A 23,158-nucleotide genomic window follows, 5' to 3' on the forward strand; every position below is an offset into this window, starting at 1 on the left:
TAAATCAATCTTACAAAAAATACTTGTATTCTTTTGTAAAAAATTCCCCCAGGCTATGCGTAAAGAACACCATTTCCCTACCAGGTGAAGGCAGACTCCAGCTGCTGCTTGGTGCTGTAAGTCCCCCAGCAGAGCTTTCTCTTTCTCGTCAGCTGTGATCAGAAAATGCTAAATAAACAAGACGTAAGTTGTAAAGCGACACTGTTCCAAGAACCATGATGAAGTCTCCATGGTCCAGCATACCCGCCTGCCCCTGGGGCTCTCAGCAGCCCCCTTGGAAAGCAGCTCTTACGGGTGATACGGCAACACTTCTGTCCAACCATCATATATTTTTTTTTATTTAAAGATTTACTGTTTTTATTGTTAAGTCTGGTATACAGAGGGGAGGAGAGACAGAGGAAGATCTTCCATCCGATGATTCACTCCCCAAGGGACCACAATGGCCGGAACTAAGCCGATCCGAAGCCAGCAGCCAGGAACTTCTTCTGGGTCTCCCACGTGGGTGTAGGGTCTCAAGGCTTTGGGCCGTTCTCAACTGCTTTCCCAGGCCACAAGTAGCAAGCTGGATAGGAAGCAGGGCTGTTGGGATTAAAACCGGTGCCCATATGGGATCCTGGTGTGTGCAAGGCGAAGACTTTAGCCACTAGGCTACTGCGCCAGGCCCCAGACAACCCTCATATTGCTTAACAGTGGGCCCCAAAGCATAAGAGTAATGATGCTAGAGACTTTATTACATTATTTCGTTATATTTGCTCTATTTTATATTTAGTAACTATTGTTAGTCTCTTCTCATAGTTAAGTTATGAACTGAGCTTTGCCTTGGTTACGTATGTATAGGAAAATCCTGCTTTCAGGCCTCCACTGGGGTCTTGGAACATGTTTCCCAAGGACAATGGGGCATTCACTACCCCTCTGGCTGCCTGTCAGGTGCCAGCCACTGTGTCGATCTGGAAGAGTGCTGGCCGTTGAGGTCCTTATCAGAAAAGCTGACCAAACCTCGGGGCCATTCTTGGAGGCCATTTCCTTCCCACTCAGGCCAGACGGCAGAGGCAGGGATGACAGGCTGGGAATGTCTGCCTCCTTCCGATCACTGAAGGGGCTCTCCTGTGTGGGATGAAGAGCTATTCCCAGTCTGTTCTTGAGAGGGAAGGAGCGTTCCAGAGCCTTCCATTGAGCTCTTCAGAAAGCCCAAATCAGGATCCAGCCCCTGCTGACAGGGAGAGCAACACGACACACCTGTGGAACCACAACACAGTTTCACTGTCCTACTGACCCAGCGGGAGACTGTGCCCAGGACTTGAAAAAAAAAAAAGACTTATTTTGGGCCCAGTGCAATGGCTCAATGGCTAAATCCTCACCTTGCAAGCACTGAGATCATATATGTGTGCCAGTTCTTGTTCTGGCTGCTCCACTTCCCATCCAGCTCCCTGCTTGTGGCCTGAGAAAGCAGTCGAGGACGGCCCAAAACCTTGGGACCCTGCACCTGCGTGGGAGACATGAAAAAAAGCTCCTGGCTTCGGATTGGCCCAGCTCTGGCCTTTGTGACTATTTGGGGAATTAACCAGCGAATGGATGATCTTTCTCTCTTATCTCTCCTTCTCTCTGTAAATCTGATCTGCTTCTCCAATAAAAAAAATAAATAAATGTTTAAAAACAAAGATTTTAAAAAAAACTTGTTCTATTTTTAATGGACAGGCAGATTCACCAAGAAAGAAGGAGAGGTAGAAACAGAGGTCTTCCATCCACTGGTTAATTCTCCAAATGGCTGCAACACTCAAGGCTGGGCTGTCCTGTTCTGAAGTCAGGAGCCAGGAGCCAGGAGCCAGGAGCCAGGAGCCAGGGGCGAGGGGCCAGAAGCCAGGGACCAGGAGCCAGGGGTCAGGAGCCAGGGGTCAGGGGTCAGAGCCAGGACTCAGGGGCCAGGAGCCAGGGATCAGGAGCCAAGGGTCAGGGGCCAGGTGTCAGAAGCCAGGAGCCAGGAGGCGGGGAGCAGGAGCCAGGAGCCAGGAGCCAGGAGCCAGGGGTCAGAGTCTGAGCCAAGACCCAAGGGACAGGGGCAGAGGCCAGGAGCCAGGAGCTGGGGCCAAGAGCCAGGAGTCAGGGGCCAGGGACCAGGAGCCAAGAACCACGAACTTCTTCCAGGTCTCTCACATGTATGTGAAAAACATTTTTTTTTAAAGAACACATACAATTTTATTTATGTATTTGTCTGTTTGATTAACTGTTTATTTTTATTGGAAAGGCAGAAATACAGAGAGGAGGAGAGACAGAGAGGAAGATCTTCCGTCCGATGATTCACTCCCCAACTGACCACAACAGCTGGTGCTGAGCCAATCTGTAGCCAGGAGCTTCTTCCAGGTCATACAGGATCACAGCGCGTTCAAGGCGAGGACTTTAGCAGCTAGACCACCACACTGAGCTGAAAAAGAATGTATTGCTGGGGCTAGCACTGTTGCACAGTGGGTTAACATGCCACCTGCAACGTGGGCATCCCATATGGATGTTGGTTCCACTTCTGACCAAGCTCCCTGCTAATGCACCTGGGAAAGCACTAAAAGATGTTCCAAGCGCTTGGGCCCCTGCACCCAGTGGGAGACCCAGATGGAGCTCCTGGTGTCAGGATTCAGCCTGGCCCCACCCCAACCATTGCAGCCATTTGGGAAGTGAACCAGTGGATGGTAGATCTGCCCCTCTCTTTCCTCTCTCTCAGTAACCCTGCCTTTCAAATAAGTAAATAAATCTTTAAAAAAAAATAAGTGTACTACATGCCTATATTACATATTTCAAAAGCAGAAAGGGAAAATCCCATGTTTTTACAACTAAACGTGTAATTGTTCAATTTTTAAATTTTTTTAAATGGGGGGCCTGATATGGTAGCCTACTGACTAAAATTCTCACCTTGCACATACCACGATCCCATATGGGCGCTGGTTCTAATCCCAGCAGCCCCGCTCCCAGTCCAGCTCCCTGCTTGTGGCCTGGGAAAGCAGTTGAAGGCAGCCAAAGCCTTGGGACCCTGTACCCATGTGGGAGACCCAGAAGCTCCTGGCTCCTGGCTTTGGATCCGCTCAGCTTCAGGCATTGTGGACACTTAAGGAGCGAATCAACGGAGGGAAGATCTTCATCTCTGTCTCTCCTCCTCTCTGTATATCTAACTTCCCAATAAAAATAAATCAAATCTTTTTGTAAAAATTTATGTATTTTGTTCATTTGAAAGGTGGAAACACACATACAAAGACAGATCTTACTTCTGTTGGTTCTCTTCCAATACTTGGCGACAGCCAGGGCTGGGCCATGCCTGTATCAGGAGCTCAACACTGCACGCACATCTCTTATGTGGGTGGTAGGGATCCAAGAACCTGAACCCTGCTGCCCCAACAGATGCACACTAGCAGGAGGGCAGAACCCCGACCCAGGTATCTGGGGGCTGGGCCTCCAAGCTGGGGGTCTCAGGCACTGCGCCAATGCCTACCCCGTAAGTATTACATTTCTTAAGGGCTCCTTTGTGTACTTAAGATCCTCCGTGCACTCCTCTGGCAACACGGAGCAAGCGGTGTGACCACTACATTTAGGGGTCTATTTTCCCTCCCATCTGGAACTCTCCTTCCCAAGCGCACTCCCGCTGGCCCAGAACAGCCCGTTCAACTCACGCCGCCCACGAGCCCGTCAGCATGGGTTGGAAAATGTCGGACAAGCTTTTCTACAAAAGGTTGGCTGCCCAACGGGGAAAAAAACCTGCCTCCCAGTGTTGCTGGGAGCAGTGCGAACGGACCATAGGCATCCATTCATTCACTCATCCAGTTAGCAGAATTACTGGGCACCTAGGGCCATGCAGAGGAACTACCGCAGCGTTGCACGCGTTGCTCCCGCGAATCGCATCCTCTCGTCCCGCGTGGGGAGGGCGTCTCCCCTAATCGGGCTTTTCTCCCACGGAACTCCGGGTGGTGACCTTATTCAAAATGGCGCAGGCAGCCTCCGGGAGTAGTGCGGCGGCGCGGACTCCGTGTGCCCTCTGACCTGCTGGCAGCGGGCGGAGGGGAGCCGGGCGCCGCCATATTGGCTGTTGTCCTGTGAGGGGAGCGGTGGTGGCGGCGGCGGCGGCGGCGGCGCGAGTGGAGCGAGGGAGCGGCGGCGCGGCAGCATGACTCGGAGGCGGAGCAGGCCCAGCGGCGGCGCGGGCCGGCGCGAGCGGGCGCGGGCCACGGGGCTGCAGAAGCCCCAGGCTCCCGAGCCGCCGCCGCCGCCAAGCCTGGAAGCGGGAGCGGGCGCAGGGCCCCCGGAGGCGCCAGGCGAGCCCGAGCGCGCCGGCCTCAGGGAGGAGGACGAGCCCCAGCTGGCGCCCGGCCCGCAGGTAGGAGCGAGCGAGGCGATTCCGGCTGCTTGGGGCTTTCATCTCCGAGTGGGGCGGGGCGGGACCGGGGCTGGGGCCAGTCCCAGGGCTTGAGGCTCTGTCCCCTCCCTGGGCAGGAGTTGGAGGATGGACCCTTCTCTCCGGAGCTTCGGCCCGACCCGGCCCGTCCTCCGGCGATCAAGCTGGAGCTGGCCATACGCCCACCCCGGGGCCGGGCTCCGATCCCGAGGCCACAGCCCAGCTCCGCGCCCGCCACCTCCTTCTGTCCCACCTGCTCCCCTGGCGACCCCCAGGCCGTCACTGGGCGCGCTGGAGCCTGGCAAGCCTACGGTCCCCTGGCCTCTGCCGTCGGGTGCAGCTCCACTGCTTCCCCCGCGCTGCCTTGCAGCCACTGCCCCCTCAGCATCTGTCTCCTTCCCTGCGGGGAAGAGGGTTTTGGTGGGGCTCCTGTCCTGAGTGCAGCCCAGCGAAACCTGCCCCCCTCTCTCCCCCTCTGTGCCCCTGTCCCACAAGGCGGCCCCCTCGGACCCTCAGATCCCTGGGTTGGCGAATGCAGGAGGATTCTCCAAAGCTTCCAGCTTACCACCTGGAAGAAGGTCACATTGTTTGATTCGAGGAGGTATTAGGAGGTCCCCTGCCAGTGCTCACAGTTGCTTGGGAGGGTTGTGGCACCCGGGTGGGTGGCTTAGCCCTCAGCTTGCTCTGACAATGAAGTTTTGAGTTGGTCTTCTGGCTGAGCCTGCAGAAGGCAGGCTCCTGCAGGAGCCCTGGCGGGTCGGCTGCATCGCCGGATGAGGCTGAGGCGTGGTGGAAGATGCGTTTGGCTCTGCAGACACTGCATCGGGCAGCAGGGGACTCTGGGATGCTGGTGCAGCCGGAAGGCATGGCTCTTGACAGCCTTCTAGTAGAATCTCGAATTGTGCATGTGAGTGGGGCTGCGGTTTGGGGTCCCGTTCCCAGAAAGCCTTCCCTGGCACCCCCCCACCCCGTGTGTCCCCGACTCTGGCCTTCCCTGTGGCGGCTCTCCCCTTTCTGTGAGGAAATGTCCCTGCACTGGACGGTGAACTCCGAGGGGACGCAAATGCCATTGGTCTCTGCTCCTTCGCACCTAGCTGAGGACCCTGCTCATACAGGGTGGGAATCACCAGGGAAAGGAGAAAGAATGAATCAGTGCAGAACCCGTGCTGACTGTAACCCAGTTTCTGTGCTAGTCTCCTCTGCGTTTCAGATCAAAATGGGGTTTTTAACTAACTGAAAACCACCACTGCGCAAGTGTCAGAAGCCTGACTTGCAGGATCTCCCCCCCCCACCGGGATGCCTGCCCAGGGTGGTCCCGGGCCCCCCCTGGCTCCAGCTGCCAACCTGAGCGGCTCCTCTAGTTACCCAGAAGAGGAGGGCAACGAGGGGCAAGCCGGGGAGCTGGTGCTGCCTCCTTCCCTCTTGAGCTATGTAACCTTTTAGGGGCCCTGCCATAGAGAACAGCCTGGAAAACTTGGAGGATGGCTTAGCCATTGCATTTGTAATTAGGGATATGACTTTCCCAAGTCCTATTAAGCTCCAGTACCTCCTCCAACAGCTCGCTTCCTACCACGCTCATGCCTACCCCACTGCTTGGTTCCTTTATTCATGCCAGGCGTTCCACATGCCTTCTTTCTGTCTTCCTGTCTCCCTTGTATTTCTCCTCAGGATTTAGCACCAACGAGATGAGTTAACTATTGATAGAATAGTTTGTCGGATTTTATATGCAAGCCCCGAAAGTACAGGAAGTATCTCAGTCACCATTCTAGCCCGGTGCCCAGCGATTAAGAAATGTTAATTAACAAAGAATCTAACTGTTGTTACCTGCTTTTCAGATGAAGAAACAGAAACCCAGGGCAGCTGAACAAATAACTCACTGTAGGTTCAGGCCAAAAAGCCACTTCCCAAATGACTCCCACTAGAAGTTTCAGGCCAAAAAAGAAAAAATGGGGGGAAAAAAACCCTACAGCCGTAGAGATAAACTAGCAAGCTCTGTGCTGGTTGCACCCCGCTGTGGATGCCAGGCCTACATTTGGCACTTTCTGTCTGTCACAATCCTTATAACCCCTTGTGAAGAAAATGAAATACAATGCTATGTGCTAAGCCAAATCCTGAGGCAGCAAATGGCCACAGTCTTTCTAAGGTCCTGTTGAATTCCTCATTTTAACCTGAGCCAATGTTTTTAAAACCACAAGGTTCCTCACAGATCTGGTTTTGTGCCTCTTAAAACTGAACATCTGGTGACGCTGGGTCCAAATCTCCATCAGGCAGACAGCGGCCCTCTCTGGATCACGTGGTCCCACTGGCCTCTGTGGTCCTCATTTGCATCACCTCCAGGTGCTCAGTGTTGATTAGCCCCCCCTCCCCCCAGAGTCCTTCCTGCCCATTGTTTAAGGCCACTGAACATGGAGCTGTTCACTAGGAATCCAATTGTCTCAACACGACTAACAGGTACGCCTTATTAGTATCGGAAAACAAAAATAAGATTTGTTTATTTGAAAGGTAGTTATAGGAGTGGAGAGAGACAGGGCTTCCACCGGCTGGTTCACGACAGATGGCCACGATGGTCGGGGATGGGGCCAGGCCAAAGCCAGGAGCTTTGGTGCAGGGTCCAAAGAACTTTGGCCACCCTCTGCTGCTTTCCCAGGCACAGCAGCAGGGAGCTGGATCAGAAGTGGAACAGCCAGGATTCAAACCAGCACTCATATGGGCTGCTGGCACTATGTGTGGTAGCTTAACTCGTTATACCACAGCACTGACCCCGACAGAAGCAACTGAAGCAGCAGTTGAAGGAGGCAGGTACAGACTTGGTTGAGCTCGGTCATTCTCAGCTTTGTGACTCTGGGCCCATTTCTTCATCAACAAAGTGAGTTCTCAGGAAGTAGAGGCTCCTCACCTGGAGTAGGAACTAGAGGCGCTGGAGCTGTGCCAGATGAAAGCCTGAATGTCCTCACCTGCCATCCACGCCAACTGTCTTTGGTCTCTCAAAGACCATTCAGCTTGTCCCCTGGGTGCACAGTGAGCTCCTGGGAGACTTGCTGTAATGTAAACTAGCTTGGGGGGCAGGTGGAGAGAGGGTGTGTGAGCTCATCTTAACCTTCTCTGCTCCTTGTTCAACCCTTGCTCTGATCTCACTGCAGCATCCTCCGTGGGACTCTGCCCAGTCTCGTTTAAAGGGACTCCAGGGACCCAGTTCTTCCACTGCTCAGAGTAAACCTGCTTCCTCCAGGAATTGGAGCAGATGATCAGTCAGTATCTTTATTAAGACCTTTTCATTATGTGTAATTCACTCAGCAAACATCAGAGCTACCTTGGTGCTGGGACCTTTATTTGGGGCACAGGTGGATGAGATGGTCCCTGTCCTTGAGGCCCCTCCTCTTAGCATCCCTCCCCACGCAGCCTGCCTCACTGGCACTGCCAGTCGGAGGAAGGGATCTAGAGGGGGATTCCTGCCACCTCTGCTGCTTTTATGTCGACTGAAGGCTTTTGAAGGTGACCCATCTACTCCGGGTCCTAAATATTGATTGATTTGTTTTGGAATGGCAGATTTACAGAGAGGAGAATGCCTTCCATCCACTGGTTCTCCCCAAAAGGCTGCAGATGACGGAGTGGAGTCATTCTGAAGGCAGGAGCCTCTGGGTCTCCCACATGGGTTCAGGGTCCTAAAGACTTGGGTCATTCTCCTGCTTTCCCAGGCCATTAGCAGAGAGCTGGATGGGATGTTGAGCAGCCTGACACAACCAGCGTCCGTATGGGATGCCAGAGCTTGAAGGTAGAGGATTAGCCTGTTGAGTCACAGTACAGACCACTTAGTCATCTTTTTCCTTAAAATGCCCCTGAGATAGAAGTTTACGTCTGAAATCAGGTGGATGATTAAGACCCTAACATCCTCGTTTACTGCACTTAGAATTTTTGAGAGCGGAATTTTTAAGTGATTTTGAAGGCATGTATTGTGTATAATTCTTAAACTGAAAGAATTCAATTCCTGCCACTTTGTTCTTAAAGAAAGCAGGCCAGCCATTACACACATGCCATGATGCCAGGATTCCTCCCACCTGGTATTCAAGTGTTCTGCCAATACTACCTGACCCCTCATCTGCCCCAGGTCCTGGGCTAGCTGTGAATGCAGAAGAGAACCAGACACACAACCCTTGCCCACCAAGAACTCTTGCTGTAGAGAATATGTAGTCCACCTGTCTGTTTTCTCAGATGTGGAGATGATGGTGAATCTAGGACCACAGAGTCAGTGTCAGGGCCCAGCAGTGCAAGCACGAACTCTCACTTCGATGAGTGCTAGCTGTAGATGCTTGGCACTGAGGCTGCCCTGACATGATGCCCTGGGAGAGGATCAGCCAAGGAAGGCTTCCCAGAAGTTCTCCAGAGGACAGGACAGGAGCAGGGGTCTATACACAGGCCAGACAGAGACCCGAAGAGGACAGCTGCCTGGCTTATTGGGAGAGTGCCGAGAGATGTAGGTAGAGAGGCTGGCAGGCTTGGGCTTTGTCTGGTACGCAGAGAAAAACTAATGAAAGACTTATGTAATTATTATTTTATCCGAAAGAGATACAAAGGGAGAGGTAGTGAAATATCTTCTGATGGTTTACTCCCCAGAAGGCCCTGATGACCAGGGTTGGGCCAGGCTGAAGCCAGGAGCCAGCAGCTTCTTCCAGGTCTCCCTTGTGGATGGCAGGGGCCCAAGCACTTGGGTCATCTTTACCTTCTCTCGGGCCATCAGCCAAGGAAGGCTTCCCAGAAGTTCTCCAGAGGACTGGACAGGAGCAGAGGTTTAAACACAGGCCAGGCAGAGACCTGAAGAGGACAGCTGGAGTTGGATTGGAAGTGGAGCAGCCAGGACTTGAATCGGTGCCCATGTGAGGTGCTGGCATTGCAGGTAGCAGTTTTATCCACTATGCCACAATGCCAGCCCCCCAATGAAAGGTTTTAAGACAGAAAGTGAACGTGAAGTTCTCTCTGGTAGTCGGTGGGAAAGGCAGCTATGATTGTTTGATTCCATTTGGGCGTAGACATAGCCTGATTGCCATGTGCCCCCTGGTCTACTGGACCTAATCTCAGACCTACAGAATCTGTGTCCAGGTCTGCACCTCAGGAATCCTCCAACCCCATTCTGAGTGTGACTGGATCTGGAAACAACATGTTGAGGAGGCCCAGGGTATTGAACAAATGGGGCTTCCCAGGGAGGAGCTTCTCCCTAAGCAGGAGGAGGAACAACTTTAAAGAGATAAAATTGTCCTATGAACAGTGTTCTCCAGTTGCTGCTCTCTGTGAATGCAAACGCTCCTGCATGCCTGCCTTGAGGTGCAACCTCCACCAAAGGGCCGGGCTACGGTGACTCACAGGCATAGGCTTGGTGGAGAGGACTAGCTTCTACCACTGGAATCACTGTTGCACCGATGGGTTTAGAAATTGTGAGAGCATTCCAGAGCAAAACCTAACCCATTGTGCCTGTGCTTGTAGAAGATGTAGCACCAAACAGGGTAAACCGAGCAGGAGGAGGCAGATGGAGCAGCCTGCATGGTGGTGGGACTCTAGGCAAATCAATGACCCATGGTCCTTCATGGCAGGATGAGCAGAAGCCCAACAGGACTGAGAAACACATGGTTGGGCCCTGGGAAGGCCCTGCGTCTGCCCTGCAGTTCCACAGCCACACCTTCCCCGTCATCTTTCAAACTTGAGCAAGCTCCCAGCTGAAGCCTGCGTGGGCCTGTGGAGGAAACACTGCATCCCTTGGCCATCTCCTCTTGATCCCCCCACCAGCCCCCAAGACTCTCCACCCTCTTTGTGATCTCGTCCATTCTGAAATGAGTAGATCTCTCATTTGTAGGTGTTACCAAGGGAAGGGAAGGCAGAAAGAAGGGGCTGCAGGGACATGAACACTGAAGGATCTTACAGGAAGTTTCCACTGTGTTGTTTGTACAGCCTGGTCCTGGGGATTCAGAGAGGCCTTGAAAGTCACTCGTCTAGTCTTCTATCCTGTGCTTCAAGAAATAAATTTGGTTTGGGAAGTCTCACTTAGTAAGTTTCCCTGTCATTTCTTCCAGGGCAGAAGAGGAAAGAAACTAACGGGTATTGAGCACCTACTGTGTGCCAGGCCCAGGCCAGGTACTTTACATAATTTATTTCCTTCTGTCCTCACAACTCTGTGAAGTATGCTTTTATTCCCATTTCGTAAATGAGGAAATTGAGGCTCAAGTACATTGGATAATATTCTAAGATTATGCTGGAAAGGGCAGAACTGGGATTTGAACTCTGCTATGTTGTCTCCAAAGTTCATGCTCTCCCTCCCTGCGGTGAGAAATCTATTCTTGGGGTAGAGCAGAGGAGTGGCAGTTGGCCCGAGGGTCAGGGCCCTCAGCAGAGGGGCCTGCCTGTGGCTGCTTGCACCCAGGGTCAGCTGGCCCTGTCGGGCCCGAGGGCTGCTGGGGGCGGGGAGACTCCCTGCCCTAACCTGACTCATCTGTAGGCTTCAAACCAGCCTTGTGTGAGGCAGCTGTCCCACCTCCTGCAAGGGCTTGTGCCCGTGCCCCACGCGGGAACTGGCTCCAGGGCGCTGAGGTGCAGCTGTGGCAGCTCCGTGAGTGTTGACTACAGCTCTGGTGGCCAGCCCTGGGGTGGTCGGCCTTCTCATCAGTGACTCACAGTGATGTGGCGGTGCCTGCAACCTAGCCTGCTGGGAAAGGGGCTGATTTGGCTGTCTTGTAATGTCTGTCCTTTGCATCAAGCAGCTGAGCCATGTGCCAGGTGGGCTTTAATCTGTGTGCGTGCCTTCATTCACTTGGTGAATGCCTGCTGAATGCCAGGTCCAACACCATCCTGGGTGTACTGAAATAACCAGATCCACTCCCTGATCCCAGACAACTAGCCTTCTGCTGCGTGTGTCTGGACACATCTAAGGCATGGGTAAAACAGACGCTTCATTGACCCATGGTCTTAGGAGATGAGTAGGGATTTGCCAAGGAATGAATGTTTCCTAACACTTAGCACAGTGGTTGGCACAATCTGGGGCGTCTGTTGAGTGAAGGAACAGACCAGTACATGCAGGAGTGAGTGACACGAGCTGGCCTGCTGAGATTTTCTAGGCTGGGGAGCAATCATTTCCTGTGCTTCTCAAAGGGAATGTTTATTTCTGTTGTTGTGTTCTGCCTGCCTTGGTGACCAGGAGCCCTCGGAATTGGGTGCTGTGAGAACGCGGAGAGCTTTAGCCTCAGGGCAGCTGGGTAGATGCAGCTTGTGTCTTGAGGGAAACCCTGGACCCTTGAACTGAAAAGAATCCATGGGAGGAAGGAGACCAGGCCGAGTGCTGGAAATTCATTCCAGCTTCCAAGGAGTGCTTGGCAGCTGTCTGATGACCGCAGTAATTTCCTGGCAGCTGCCAAGTTATGGACAGAAAGGCCCAGGTGGGGAATCCAGTGATGCCACCAGCAAGCTATCCAGATCCTGCCACAGCTGTGTGCGTTGCTGTCGCTGATGGTTGCCTGGCGCCCAGCCATGGGGACAGGCACGGCTAGAGACGCGCTTCACGTCAGTAACCCTCAGGACCTCATCACGTTCCCAAGGACTTTTGAGAATCTCAAAGAGCTTTTATTTATGTGGGTTATGCCTTGATACTTAGCAGATAGATTATTTAAAGCTGAAAAAGTTTAAAAATATTTGCTCATGGATTCATTTAATAAAGATATTGAAGCTATTGTAAATAATTTATGAAAGTGAAAAATTTTCTAAAATGGAAAGATACACAAGAATGATTTAGTTTTCACTTTTGCAAAATTTTTGGGAGATTTTATTTACTTTTTTTTAATTGGAAAGGCAGATTTGCAGAGAGGAGATACAGAGAGAAAATTGTGTCCATTGATTCACTCCCCAAGTAGCCGCAACAGCCAGAGCTGAGCCAATCCGAAGCCAGGAGCCAGGAACCTCTTCCATGTCTCCCATGCAGGTGCAGGGTTCCAAGGCTTTGGGCCATCCTTTACTGCTTTTCCAGGCCACAAGCAGGGAGCTGGATGGGAATGGAGCAGCCAGGATATGTACTGACACCCACATGGAATCCCAGTGGATACAAGGCGAAGATTTAGCCACTTTTTAAAAGGGATTTTTATTTTTATTGCAAAGTCAGATGTATATAGAGAGGAAGATCCTCCATCCAATGATTCACTTCCCAAGTGACCGCAATGACTGGAGCTGAGCCAATCCATAGCCAGGAGCCCAGAGCCTCTTCCAGGTCTCTCACACAGGTACAGGATTCCAAGACTCTGGGCCATCCTTGACTGCTTTCCCAAGCCGCAAGCAGGGAGCTGGATGGGAAGCTGGGTCCACCGGGATACTAACCAGCAGCCATATAGGATCCGGGTGCGGTCAAGGCGAGGACTTTTAGCCGCTAGGTTATTGCGCTGGGCCCCATGATGAATCTTTCACCACTGGAATTTTGTAACATTTGTAATTTGGTCATTTGGGAAATAGGTTCACTGAGTTTTATAAATCATCCAAATGTTTTCCCATTCCATTTTCTGATACCAAGATACAGCATTTGTTAACATCACCACTGTTGTTCTCAGCTAAATCTTGGGAAGCTCTTAAATTTCCCTCAGAAAGCTTCAATTTTATCATTGACCACAAATACTCAGTTATTTTCCTTGAAGTGAAGGGCTCATTTTGTGTACTTTTTGAAGAAATAACCTTGCCAATAGCCAAGTATGAGTACAACTGTCATTCTTGCAAATGTGAATAGTGTTTGATGCACAAAGTGACTGCTCAATCCTTTGGCGTTACCTTGTTCAAGAAGAACCAGAGTGTCCCAACTTAACCTTCGCAGGCCAAGACAGAAAACCCCTGGGCCCGGACAGATTAGGTAGCAGAACCACTGGTTTATATTTCCTTTTGTTTAATTTTTAAATTAATTTATTTGGGAGACGGCTCCTTTCCTCTGTCTGGCTCACTGCCCAGTGTTCAGAATGGCCAGGACTGGGTCCAGTTGAAGCTGGGAGCCAGGGGTTTGATGTTGGCCTCCCATGTAGATGGCAGGAGCCCTGTTACTTGGGCCATCCCTGCTGCCTCCCATGGTCTGTGTTAGCAAGAAACTGGAGTCAGGAGCTGGAGGTGGGTGTGGATCTCTTAATTATTGGAGTCTGCAGAGTTACCGAGCAGGTACAGCTTCCTTCCTGAGTTCCCCTGGCAGTTTCACTGCCCTGGAGATGTGGTACTGAACCAAGCTGGCAGGTGATCCTACGCTCTCCCAAGGGCACTCCGGCTTTGCTCAGGTAAAGCAAAATTATCTTGGTGCAGATTGAGACAGATCCCAAAGCAACAGAACTACAGCAGTAGAACTTTCTCTTCCTTTTCCCTCATCTTCTGCTCAAGGCTACACTTGTATGCTCTGTGGCTCTGAAGTTTAAACTGAGGTGACGTGGGGTGCTAGTTTTTGTTTTGTTTTGTTTTAGATTTGTGTATTTGAAAATCTGACTTAGAGGTGATTGTGGAGGGAAGAAATTTTCTAACCAGTGGTTCACTTCCCAGATGGCTACAAATCCCGGCACCGGGCCAGGCCAGAGCTAGGCCTGGTCTCCCACAAGGGTGGCAAGGGCCCAAGCACTTGAGCCATCTTTGCTATTCCCAGACCAACTTCCAGAAGCACAACGGCCAGGATGTGAAGGGGCATCCAGGTAGGATGCAGGCATTGCAGGCAGAGTCCTTTCTGTCAGCCGTGTGGTGGAGGTAAACAGCTGACTGTCTTTCACTCAGTAAACATCACTGATCATGTTCTTTGTGGGGGAATACCATGCCAGTTAAAAATACAGTGTGAGGACAGCAAGTTAAAATTCTGGATTGACTGACTCTTGAGGCATAAGGGCTCACCATTGCTAGAACTTAGGAAATGGCAGAGGATGAACAGTCCAAGAGCTTTTCTCTGTCAAAGCAAAAAGGTGAAGCGACAGCAGATCCTTATCACTCTTTTCTGGTCATTGCAAGGATGAAAATACCTTGCTCCATAGGGCCTCGTTCCCAGGGTCAGGCACCGGGACCTAGCGTTGAGACGAGCTGCAGGGGTAGATCTGACCAAAGGACTGAAACAGACCAAACTCAGGGAAGATCGGTCAACAAGCTGGTCTCTGGCATACACACATACTTAGAGAGAACGGAACTACCAAGGGCCCTGGGCAGTGTGTGCCTGCTCCTTGGATCCCAGCCCCTCGAGCTGTCTGGCAGCTCTGGTGGCTTTAGGCCAGGAAGGTGGCATCCCTGCCTCAGTGGAGCTTAATCTGCTTTCTGGGCCCCAGGTTTGTTTCTTAAACTGGGAAGCCAACCTGTCCTATAGAGTTTGTTTCATTGAGGGGTAATCTTATTTGGTGTACAATATTGGCTCTGTGGCGGGTCATAGTATGATTTCCATTAACTGAGGTTAACTCATTATAATTCCTGATGAAGGGATTCCACACTGCGGAGTGGAATTTCTCAGGGACAGCTGCAGGGGGGAGAGATGGGCGTTTATGTGCAGGAAGCGGTCACTTGAAGCAGTGTGTCCCTGCCAAGCTGCCAGCCAGCCACATTGCTCCAAGGGCACCTCACAAGCCTGTGACCTGCCTCCCGCCCTGTGCCACTCAGTGAGGGATCCAGACGGGTCAGTTCCGGGCTCTGTAGGGGTGGAAGGTAAACACAGGACGCAAATGCTGTTCCCAAGGTAGTGTGCTGGAGGGAGGCGGGCGGGCAGCAAAGCCTGGGGAACAGTGGGTCTAGGCTGGGTCTTTAAGCCAAGCTCACCTAGCTGTGTATGTTGTATGGAGGATTCAAATAGAGGATCTGTTTTTGGAAAAGCACGAGGGGGAAGCACAGAGGCACTTCAGGATTACCCCCATGGTCAAGGGCAGAGGATAAGATGTCTGCCAAGTCACCCTGTGTGTGAAGGAGTCACATGCTGTGTCATTTATGCTCTCGCTGCCCTCGGGCTGTTGCGTGGTGCTGCCCAGTGAGCACCTCGGTGTGTGCCTGGCACTGACTTGGAGCTTGATCCCATATGATTCTTAAAGGCAACCCTAGGGCAGAGTGCTTCATTCTGTTTTACAGATGAGCAGACAAGTTAAGCAGCACTGTAACAGTTGTGATTGGTGGACAGACAAGTTAAGCAGCACTGTAACAGTTGTGATTGGTGGACAGACAAGTTAAGCAGCACTGTAACAGTTGTGATTGGTGGAGGCCCCAGATTCACACCAAAGCTGATGTTCATTCTGCTGCTCACAGCACCTCCCGCAAGTGCTTTGCACCATGTGCGGCCACTTTGATCACACACTGTGCTCCCAAGAAATACACATGTATATGTTTTTAAGATTTACTAATTATTTTCATTGGAAAGTCAGATATAGAGAGGAGAGACAGAGAGGATGATCTTCTATCCGATGATTCACTCCCCAAGTGGCCGCAATGGCTGGAGCTGTGCCGATCCAAAGCCAGGAGCCAGGAACCTCTTCCATGTCTCCCATGCAGGTGCAGGGTCTCAAGGATTTGAGCCATCCCTGACTGCTTTCCCAGACCACAAGCAGGGAGCTGGATGGAAAATGGTGCCGTCAGGACACAAACTGGCACCCATATGAGATCCAGTGAGGACTTTAACCGCTATGCTATCACGCTGGGCCCCACATTTGCTTTTAAGAATGGAAGCAGTACTTGTGCTTTGGCTCATACATCAGACCTTAGGATTGTTGGGCATCCCTACAAAGTCATGTGTCACATGTACTTTGGATGCCGTAGAAAGGATTCTAAAAATAACTTTACTCGGGCCCGGTGGCGTGGCCTAGTGGCTAAAGTCCTCGCCTTGAAAGCCCCAGGATCCCATATGGGCGCCGGTTCTGATCCCGGCAGCTCCACTTCCCATCCAGCTCCCTGCTTGTGGCCTGGGAAAGCAGTCGAGGACGGCCCAATGCATTGGGACCCTGCACCCACGTGGGAGACCCGGAAGAGGTTCCAGGTTCCCGGCTTCGGATCAGCGTGCATCGGCCCGTTGCGGCTCACTTGGGGAGTGAATCATCGGACGGAAGATCTTCCTCTCTGTCTCTCCTCCTCTCTGTATATCTGGCTGTAATAAAATGAATAAATCTTTAAAAAAAAAAAACTTTACTCATGCAAGGTTTTCATCTTGCATAATGACTTTAGAAGCTGACATGGAAGTAAAATGAAAGTTTTGTGCCACGGTGTTTGCCTTGGATAAGGTCACCATCATTACAGGAAAAGGGACTTGGACATGGACATGGACCTGAACTCCTGGTTAGAGTTACCATGGCACCCTGTAGCTATGGAAGGTTCCTTGGGTACAGTTCTCACAACATTCTCTTTTCACTCACCTTATCCAGACAGCATCCTTCCCCATCAGCCTTCCACTCCTGACTGTAGATCTTTTACAGTCACTGCCTCGCTGGAACATTCCTTCAGCAGGCCCCACTGGAGTGACATCTCCTGTGAGTTCCACGTGGAGAATTCCACCTCCCTGGCGTGCATTCCCACGTTCCCACATTCCCACATTCCTTGGGCTTCCCCCAAGTGCTCATTAGGCTGCCAGTGCTCCTCTTGGCAGAAAACAGGGTCGGAGGTCAGTGTGATTGTAAACTGGTAGAGTTCTCCGACGGTGCCTCCTGTGAGCAGATTTCATGCTAGGGAAAGTGGTAACATTTGTTGTATTATTAGAATAAGGACAATTTCCCGTTGTTCCTTGAGGCCTCTGCAAATACATGCCATCTAGTAGTGGGCGAGTCTAGAGGGTGTACCATGAACAGTGGTTGTGTAATCAACCACCCCAAAACTGAATGACTTCCAACACCACTGTGTACGCTTCCTCCTGAGGCTGCTGCTAGCTGGCTGTTTCTGCTGATCCGGGCAGGCCTGGTGCTCAGCTCGACTCTCAGGTGTGTCTGATTCAGCTCAGCGTTCTCCTATCTCCCCAGCAGCCAGCCTGCTCCTTTTATGTCAGGGCAGAGGTGCCAGGGTGAGCAAGTCCAGCCACACCCATTAAGCTGCTGCTGGCCAGAGAAAGTGACATGGCCAAACCGGATGTGAGTGGGAGGGAACACTAAGGCGGCAGGAAGTGCAAAGGCCTTTGATTGGGGCCATTAACATCCATCAGTCTAGGCAGGACCGCTCAGTGTGGAAGAACACCTACAGACTTGTTTTTCTGGGTCCGATCCATTCTAGAAGGTAGAAAGTACACATGCAGGCTGTGTTTTGGACCTGTGTGTGGGCCCGCACAGCCTCTCACTGTACCTACTTAGTGATCCTCACGACAACTCTGCAAGGTAGGTAGGAATTGCAGGTCACAGAAGTTAAATCAGTTGCCAAGGTCACCCCACTGACGTGTGGCCAGGCAGGAATTAGCGTTGAGTGGCCCTCAAGCCCAAGTTCCCCACCATGGTCGCCACCACACCTTTGCAGACCACCAGTGGATGTTTTTTGACTGGCTCTACAAACCCTTCCTCCAAGTGTCCTGCAGTCCTAAAGCCATGTACAACTCTTGGAAAACTCACTCCAACTCTCCATTTCCGCCAAAGCTTTGCCCGAGGGTCACAATGCTGTAGCATCAGGGAAGGGCTGGCTTTGGGAACACTGGGGCCTCCAGACCTTCCAGCATGTGCTTTGGAGTCACACTCTACTAGATATGACCACTTATTTAGCTATGTCTTCTTGGGCAGCTCATTTAACTTCTTAAAATCTGTTTCTTCATCTTAAAAAAAAAAAAAAATGGGAATAAGAACACCTCATTTGCAGAGCTGTTAGAAGGACTACAATTAAATGATGTCTGTGAAGTGCCCGGCACGTCATAACAAGTAGCATTGCTAATACTGTTAGCGGTGTTTCTAAGGAGAGCCTTCCCCCCACCCCACTGGGAAACCCTGTTTCTGTCTGTTGGACAGGTGCCCCCGACCACCAGCCAGTCTATGCAGACTTGCTGCCTGCTCTGTCACCGGGAGCGGAAAGGCTGGGAAGAAGGCCCTTCGCAAAATGGACTGGTATTGCAGGGTGAGAAGCTGCCCCCTGACTTCATGCCAAAGCTCGTCAAGAATCTGCTAGGCGAGATGCCACTGTGGGTCTGCCAGAGTTGCCGAAAGAGCATGGAGGAAGATGAAAGACAGACAGGTCGAGAACATGCAGTGGCGGTAGGTAACCGCTGACAGGGGGTCTCCAAATAACGACGGGCTGCCTCCCCAGAGCAGCCAGGCTGTCCTTCCCCGTCCTTTCAGGTGTCTCTCCTGTGTAGCGGGCACTGTGGCGGGCCTCAGTGTGCGCCCAGAGGCTCCCGGGCTGCATGGCCGCACTCGTGGCTCAGGTTGAGACATAAGGGAAGAAGAAAGGTTTCAGGCAGCCCAGTGAGCCCTAAGCCAAGTCTGTGCCCAGGATGAGGACTCACTCATAGGTGCTGGTGGGGTGTCATGCTGTCCCCTCCCTGCTGCCTTCAGCTCTGTAGCAGCTCCAGAGCCATCCAGTGGGACCTGAGGGCCTGAAATGACCTTACTGGCAAGGGCTCAAGTTACCTGGAGGCCATCCAGGACTGGCATGCCAGGAGACACAATGACCAGACGCTCCTCCATTTCCCATTCCCCTGCAGAGTTTGTCTTTGACCCACAACTGGTCCCACTTTGGGACTCCAGACTGAGGGGCTTCCTCTGGTGGGCAGCTCTCCCCACTTTCCCAGGCTCGTGTTCACAGGTGATCTCAGCACTTAACAGAATCCCTGTCCCCAAAATGACCCCTGGGGTGGCTGAGAGCCCCACAGCCCTCTCCCAGCCAGAGCCTGGCTCTGATTGGTCCTTCCGCTGGGAGCTTTGATCCCAGGCCAGGGTGCCTGAGGGGAGCTCCCGCGGGGTCAGCCGAGGCGGCAGAGGCACCTGCGCTGTTCACTGATTGGCCTTTTTGTTTCCCCTTCTCCAGATCTCCTTGTCACACACATCCTGCAAATCGCAGTCTTGTGGGGGTGACTCTCATTCCTCCTCGTCCTCCTCTTCATCATCCTCTTCCTCTTCCTCCTCCTCCTGCCACGGGAACTCAGGAGACTGGGATCCCAGCTCGTTCCTGTCAGCACACAAGCTCTCGGGCCTCTGGAACTCGCCGCACTCCGGTGGGGCTGTGCCAGGCAGCTCGCTCGGGAGTCCTGCCATCCCTGGTGAGTCTCCAAGCATGGGAGAGCACCAGGCATCATCCTGGTAAACGGCCGGGCTCCTGTACGCACTTTGTGCGAACGAATCCCAAGATTGCTTAGGAACATCCGTTAAGGTGGAGCTGCCTTGATGGGTGGGAGGGCAGGCCAGATTCTTCCTCTATGGAACGCCTGCCTCAGGACTTCAAAGTCGAAACTCCTGCTGATAAACAGAAGTTCACCCCGGAGCTGACACAGGCTCAGGAGCAGCCTGCCGCGCACCATCTGAGAACAAGTGGAGACTGGGAGGCCTCAGGGAACTGGGGCTTGGATCACACAGCCGCTGAGCCCTGCAGCACCCTGGGCAAACACTGCACTTCCTTCTACAAGAGGGTGGCAGTGTAGGCTGGCCCAGTGGCTGATGCAGCAGCTGTGCAAGCCGTCTTTACTCTGAGATCACTCTCAGAGACCCAGGAGAAAAACCCCTGGGTTTTGTCTGTCATACTTCTAAATGGAGAATTGAGCAGCGTGTGATTCCGGTTACATTAGCCCGTTAACCACAGAGATTCAGCAAAGTCTTCTAGCTCACTAAAATCAGCCTGGGAGGCAGGTGTGTGCTGGCTGCTTGGCTCCACATGGCCGAGAGGTATTAAGGTACAGCTGTTCCACTGGCTTCTGCTGTGGACCAAAGGCTGGCCTGTGGATAAGCCAGTCCTAGCTGGACCCTAAGAGGGTTTACACCCGCTGCTGGTACCACAGCATGGGGCAGTGTGCCTGCTGCTTTGTCTCCTCGAGCCCATCTAAAGTCCACCAGGCCCAGGGCTCCTGCACAGGAGGTCATCGTAATGGGTTTGGGGTTTTCTTCCCGTTCTTGGCTCCCACTCATCCCTTTTTCCCCCCCCCCTCTCGCCCACAGGTGAGGCTTTCCCCGTCTCGGAGCACCACCAGCACTCAGACCTCACTGCTCCCCCTAACAGCCCCACCGGCCACCACCCCCAGCCAGCATCTCTGGTACCGTCTCACCCTGGTTCCTTCGGCTCACCGCCCCACTCACACCTGCTGCCCACCACCCTGGCAGCACCCTTCCCCACCCAGGCTTCAGAGTGCCCTGTGGCTGCTGCTGCTGCTGCTGCCGCCGCCGCCGCTGCCACCCCCCACCCCCCAGGGCCGTGTCAGAACCCCCACCTGCCCTCCACCAGCATGCCACTCCTGAAGATGCCTCCGCCATTCTCAGGGTGCAACCACCCGTGTAGCGGGCACTGTGGCGGGCCTCTCCTCCCACCACCAGGCTCTCAGCCACTCCCTAACACTCACAGGTAAGCAAGTAGTATGAAAGACACTCTACACGTTTAGAGCTTTGGAGAACTTTGCCAGGGGTAACTTAAGAGTGGCAATTAAACAGTAGATTGTTTCTTTGCTTTTTCAATTGTAAAGCAAGTATGTTTGTTACTACTTTTAAATTGTTTCTTTATTTGAAAGCTAACAACTCCCATTGGCTGGTTCACTTCCCAGTTCCCCACAAAAGCCCCCCGCTAGGAACTGGGAACTCAGTACAGGGCACCCAGGAGGGTGTTTGCAAAAACTTGAAACAACTGAAAAATGTATGAAGACGAAGTAATATTCTCACCACCTAAAGATAAAATTGCTACATTAAGGTAATCTTCTGGGCCCAGCGCAGTAGCCTAGTGGCTGAAGTCCTTGCCTTGAACGCGCCAGGATCCCATATGGGCACTGGTTCTAAATCCGACAGCCCCCCTTCCCAACCAGCTCCCTGCTTGTGGCCAGAGAAGGCAGTAAAAGATGGCCCAAAGCCTTGAGACCCTACACCCATGTGGGAGACCTGGAAGAAGTTCCTGGCTCCTGGCTTCGGATCGGCACAGCTCCAGCCTTTGCAGCTGCTTGGGGAGTAAATCATCAGACAGAAGATCTTCCTGTCTGTATATCTGACTTACCAATCAAAATAGATAATTTTTAAAAGAAAAAGAAGATCTTCAGGATGTTTCTGTATAGAGACATCATTAGGTACATTTGAAAGAGAGAGAGGGAGTAACTAAAAGATCTTCCATCCTTTGGTTCACTCCTCAAATGGCTGTAACAACTGGAGCTGGGCTGGTCCAAAGCCAAGAGCCAGGAGCTTCTTCCAGAGCTCCAGTGTGGGTGCGGGACCCAAGCTGCTTGCCATCTTCCGCTGCTTTTCTGGGACACATTATTGAAGGGCTGGATTGGAAGTGGAGCAACTGGGACGCAAACCAGTGCCCAGATGGGATGTGAGTGCCGCACACAGTGGGGTTGTCCTCTGTGCCACGGTGCTGGCCCCTTCACGTAGATTCTTTATAATATGCATTTTCTATAACTTATATGCATGGATTTTTGCAAAAAAAAAAGTTTTGCACCAAAATAAACTTTAAAGATTTATTTACTGATTTATTTATTTATTTATTTATTTATTAAAAAGCAGAATCAGAGAGAGGGAGAGAGAAGGATTTTTATCTGCTTGTTCACTTTCCGAATGACTACAACTCCATGAACCTGAGTCCTCCTCTGTGTCTCCCTCATGGGTGAGGGGAGGAACTTGAGGTAGTACTCATGTGGGATGAGGCAGTGGCTTAACCCTGCTATACCACAGCATAGGCCCTACATTTAATTTTCTAGTTCCATTTCCATGAGTGGAATATTTGCAGTATTCTTAGATATTTCAAAGTGAGTTCTTTGGGGAAGATGGATGTGTGTGTATTATGCATGTGTGTCCTCTCATTCTGAAATCTCCCACCATCCGGGATCTAACCATTCGTGGTGGTTTCCGTCCACCTGTATCTTGGACACACGGCATTGCTGCATCACCACGTGCTGCCCTGACAGCGTGTGTGTGCCTGCGGTGTGTGTGTGCCTGCGGTGTGTGTGTGCCTGCGGTGTGTGTGTGCCTGCGGTGTGTGTGTGCCTGCGGCGTGTGTGTGTGCCTGCGGCGTGTGTGTGTGTGCCTGCGGTGTGTGTGCACCTGCGGCGTGTGTGTGCCTGTGGCGTGTGTGTGTGCCTGCGGCGTGTGTGTGCCTGCGGTGTGTGTGTGCCTGTGGCATGTGTGTGTGCCTGCGGCGTGTGTGTGCCTGCGGTGTGTGTGTGCCTGCGGTGTGTGTGTGCCTGTGGCGTGTGTGTGCCTGTGGCATGTGTGTGTGCCTGCGGCGTGTGTGTGCCTGTGGCATGTGTGTGTGCCTGCGGTGTGTGTGTGCCTGCGGCGTGTGTGTGCCTGTGGCATGTGTGTGTGCAACTGCAGCGTGTGTGTGCCTGTGGCATGTGTGTGTGCCTGCGGTGTGTGTGTGCCTGCGGTGTGTGTGTGCCTGTGGCATGTGTGTGTGCCTGCGGTGTGTGTGTGCCTGTGGCATGTGTGTGTGCCTGCGGTGTGTGTGTGCCTGCGGTGTGTGTGTGCCTGTGGCATGTGTGTGTGTGCCTGCGGCGTGTGTGTGCCTGCGGTGTGTGTGTGCCTGCGGCGTGTGTGTGTGCCTGCGGCGTGTGTGCGCCTGCGGTGTGTGTGCGCCTGCGGTGTGTGTGCGCCTGCGGCGTGTGTGTGTGCCTGCGGTGTGTGTGTGCCTGTGGCGTGTGTGCGCCTGCGGCGTGTGTGTGCCTGTGGCATGTGTGTGTGCCTGCGGCGTGTGTGTGCCTGCGGTGTGTGT

At 52.5% G+C, this 23,158-nt stretch overlaps 1 protein-coding gene across 11 annotated transcripts in view; it reads left to right on the forward strand.

Moving 5' to 3' along the window:
- The first annotated feature begins 4,026 nt into the window (after nucleotides 1-4,026).
- FAM193B (family with sequence similarity 193 member B) overlaps nucleotides 4,027-23,158 on the forward strand; it is a 34,393-nt gene continuing 15,261 nt past the window's right edge. For 2 of the 11 annotated variants that reach the window (XM_058677319.1, XM_004587367.2), the window contains exons 1-4: nucleotides 4,027-4,351; nucleotides 18,274-18,516; nucleotides 19,289-19,520; nucleotides 20,410-20,809. In XM_058677319.1, coding sequence (XP_058533302.1) covers nucleotides 4,142-4,351; nucleotides 18,274-18,516; nucleotides 19,289-19,520; nucleotides 20,410-20,809 — 1,085 coding nt within the window. In that variant the 5' untranslated portion in view covers nucleotides 4,027-4,141. Of the gene's footprint in view, nucleotides 4,352-5,000; nucleotides 5,277-10,428; nucleotides 10,490-18,273; nucleotides 18,517-19,288; nucleotides 19,521-20,409; nucleotides 20,810-23,158 lie in introns of those variants that run through there. The other 9 variants (XM_058677318.1, XM_058677323.1, XM_058677322.1 and 6 more) reach the window with 8 other exon arrangements.

This window comes from Ochotona princeps, chromosome 19, assembly GCF_030435755.1.
Source record: "Ochotona princeps isolate mOchPri1 chromosome 19, mOchPri1.hap1, whole genome shotgun sequence".
NCBI lineage: Eukaryota > Metazoa > Chordata > Mammalia > Lagomorpha > Ochotonidae > Ochotona > Ochotona princeps.